This window comes from Drosophila sulfurigaster, chromosome 3 (assembly GCF_023558435.1).
Source record: "Drosophila sulfurigaster albostrigata strain 15112-1811.04 chromosome 3, ASM2355843v2, whole genome shotgun sequence".
NCBI classification, from domain to species: Eukaryota; Metazoa; Arthropoda; class Insecta; order Diptera; family Drosophilidae; genus Drosophila; species Drosophila sulfurigaster.
Window position 1 is genome coordinate 29,763,665 of NC_084883.1, and position 1,664 is coordinate 29,765,328.

Consider the following 1,664-nt stretch of genomic DNA (forward strand, 5'->3'; position numbering starts at 1 on the left):
AATTGGATTCTAAGGAACGCGAGTTAAGCCTTAGATGTGTATTTTAAAATATTTTCTATTTCCTATTCTTTAACATTGTATTGACTTCCAACTACGCAACCTGACTTATGAATTTCCAAAATCTTTAGAAAATATCACCTTATTTTATGTGTGTCCGCTCCTGTGTTACTGGCTTGCTGGTTTGGTTGGTTGGTTGCCTTTCTGTTGTGTTTTGCCAATTGTCGGAAGTGCCTGTGGCTCTTGCATAAGTCACACACACACATACATTTACTCATACACTCTCTAGCATACTTACACACTCACACAACACAGAATCGTGGTGCACACATGTACACAGCCAGTTAGACACTTTCTTTTGCTACTTGAACTTCCGTTTCCGCTTGCCTGCCTGCTTGCTTGCTTGCTTGCCTGCCAGGCTGACTTCGAGTCTTGTCTGTCCGTCCGATCCGTCTGCACTGTCTGCTTATTTACTTATGCATAGCATATAACCTTAAACATAATTTTGTTTGCTTTTGTGCTGTTTTGTCTCCTCGCTTTGCATGCAATTCTATTTTGCCAGCCCTCCGTTCCATATCTCCCAACTCCAACTCCATCTACATTCCATTTACCAAACCCATTCTCTAGAGTTCTTATCGTTGTTGCTCTTTTCATCTAACATCAAACTTTATCTGTCTGACACGTGACATGCTCTAACAAAAAGAGACAGCAATATAAAATCTTCCCTTCTTTAATTAACATGTACAAATTTTAAGAATTTTAAAATTAGTTTTTTTTCTGCTAAAGAAAGAAGTAATTATTGCTTAATTCATTTTATTATTCATTACAAACAACTTTAATCTTCACATTCATAGTCCGATGATGGGGGCGATACCATAGGAATATCCGCTTCACGCAATTTTTTCAGACGTTCTTCTATTTCCTTGAACTTTTGCTCGGATTTTAGATCGCGATTTGCTAGGCGAACATACTTTAGCGCATAATAGAGTTCCGACATCGGCAGATCCTGCTCTTTGAGAAACTTCAAAGCTGCTTCTGTCTCAGCCTCGCTATAGTTCTGTGCAAAATCGGATTTAGTAAAATCTCATTCTGTTTACGATAGAGATACAAACCTGCTCAACTTCTGGGATATATTCGAAATTTGAACCGTCGTCAGCATCCATTTTGATTGATTGTTCGAGTTCGAATGGAATTCAATCGAATCGAATATGTTTTTTGTTCAAAAAAAGGAAGTTTACTTGTACAGAGCTAGGCCTACTCTGCCTTATGGAGTCAGTGGTTTAAATGACATATCAACGGCAGTAAAAGTTGGCGACCAAATCAAACGAAACCGAGTACGCAAAACACAAAACCAAAAGCCCCAACCGCATTTTGCATTTGCAGTTTACTCGGTTAACCGCTTTTATAGCGGATTTAACACATTTTCGCCACTCTGGATCTCTCCATTCCAAGTTTGGCCAAAAGTGAAAACGAGGCCAGAACATGCCAAAATGTTTGAATCGCACAATCAACGCACATTCGAGTAGCCAATCCTCCCATTTCCCCTCTCGCCTGTCTCTCCCTCTCTCTCTATCATGATACTGCACTTGAACACACATCGTGCCATTGCATGCATTTCCCATTTTCCATTTCCCTCCCCCCGGTTGGCGCGTGCTCGCCCATACTTG

The 1,664-nt window shown here is 40.3% G+C and overlaps 1 protein-coding gene across 1 annotated transcript; it reads right to left on the minus strand.

Annotated features, from left to right (window-relative positions):
- Positions 1 to 793: 793 nt before the first annotated feature.
- On the minus strand, positions 794 to 1,263 carry LOC133842893 (uncharacterized). Its single transcript, XM_062276187.1, has 2 exons — positions 1,110 to 1,263; positions 794 to 1,054 (listed from the first exon to the last, which is right to left on the minus strand). The coding sequence occupies exons 1-2, from the start codon at positions 1,158 to 1,160 to the stop codon at positions 833 to 835; spliced, it is 273 nt and encodes a 90-aa protein (XP_062132171.1). The 5' UTR covers positions 1,161 to 1,263; the 3' UTR covers positions 794 to 832.
- Between the last annotated feature and the right edge of the window lie 401 nt (positions 1,264 to 1,664).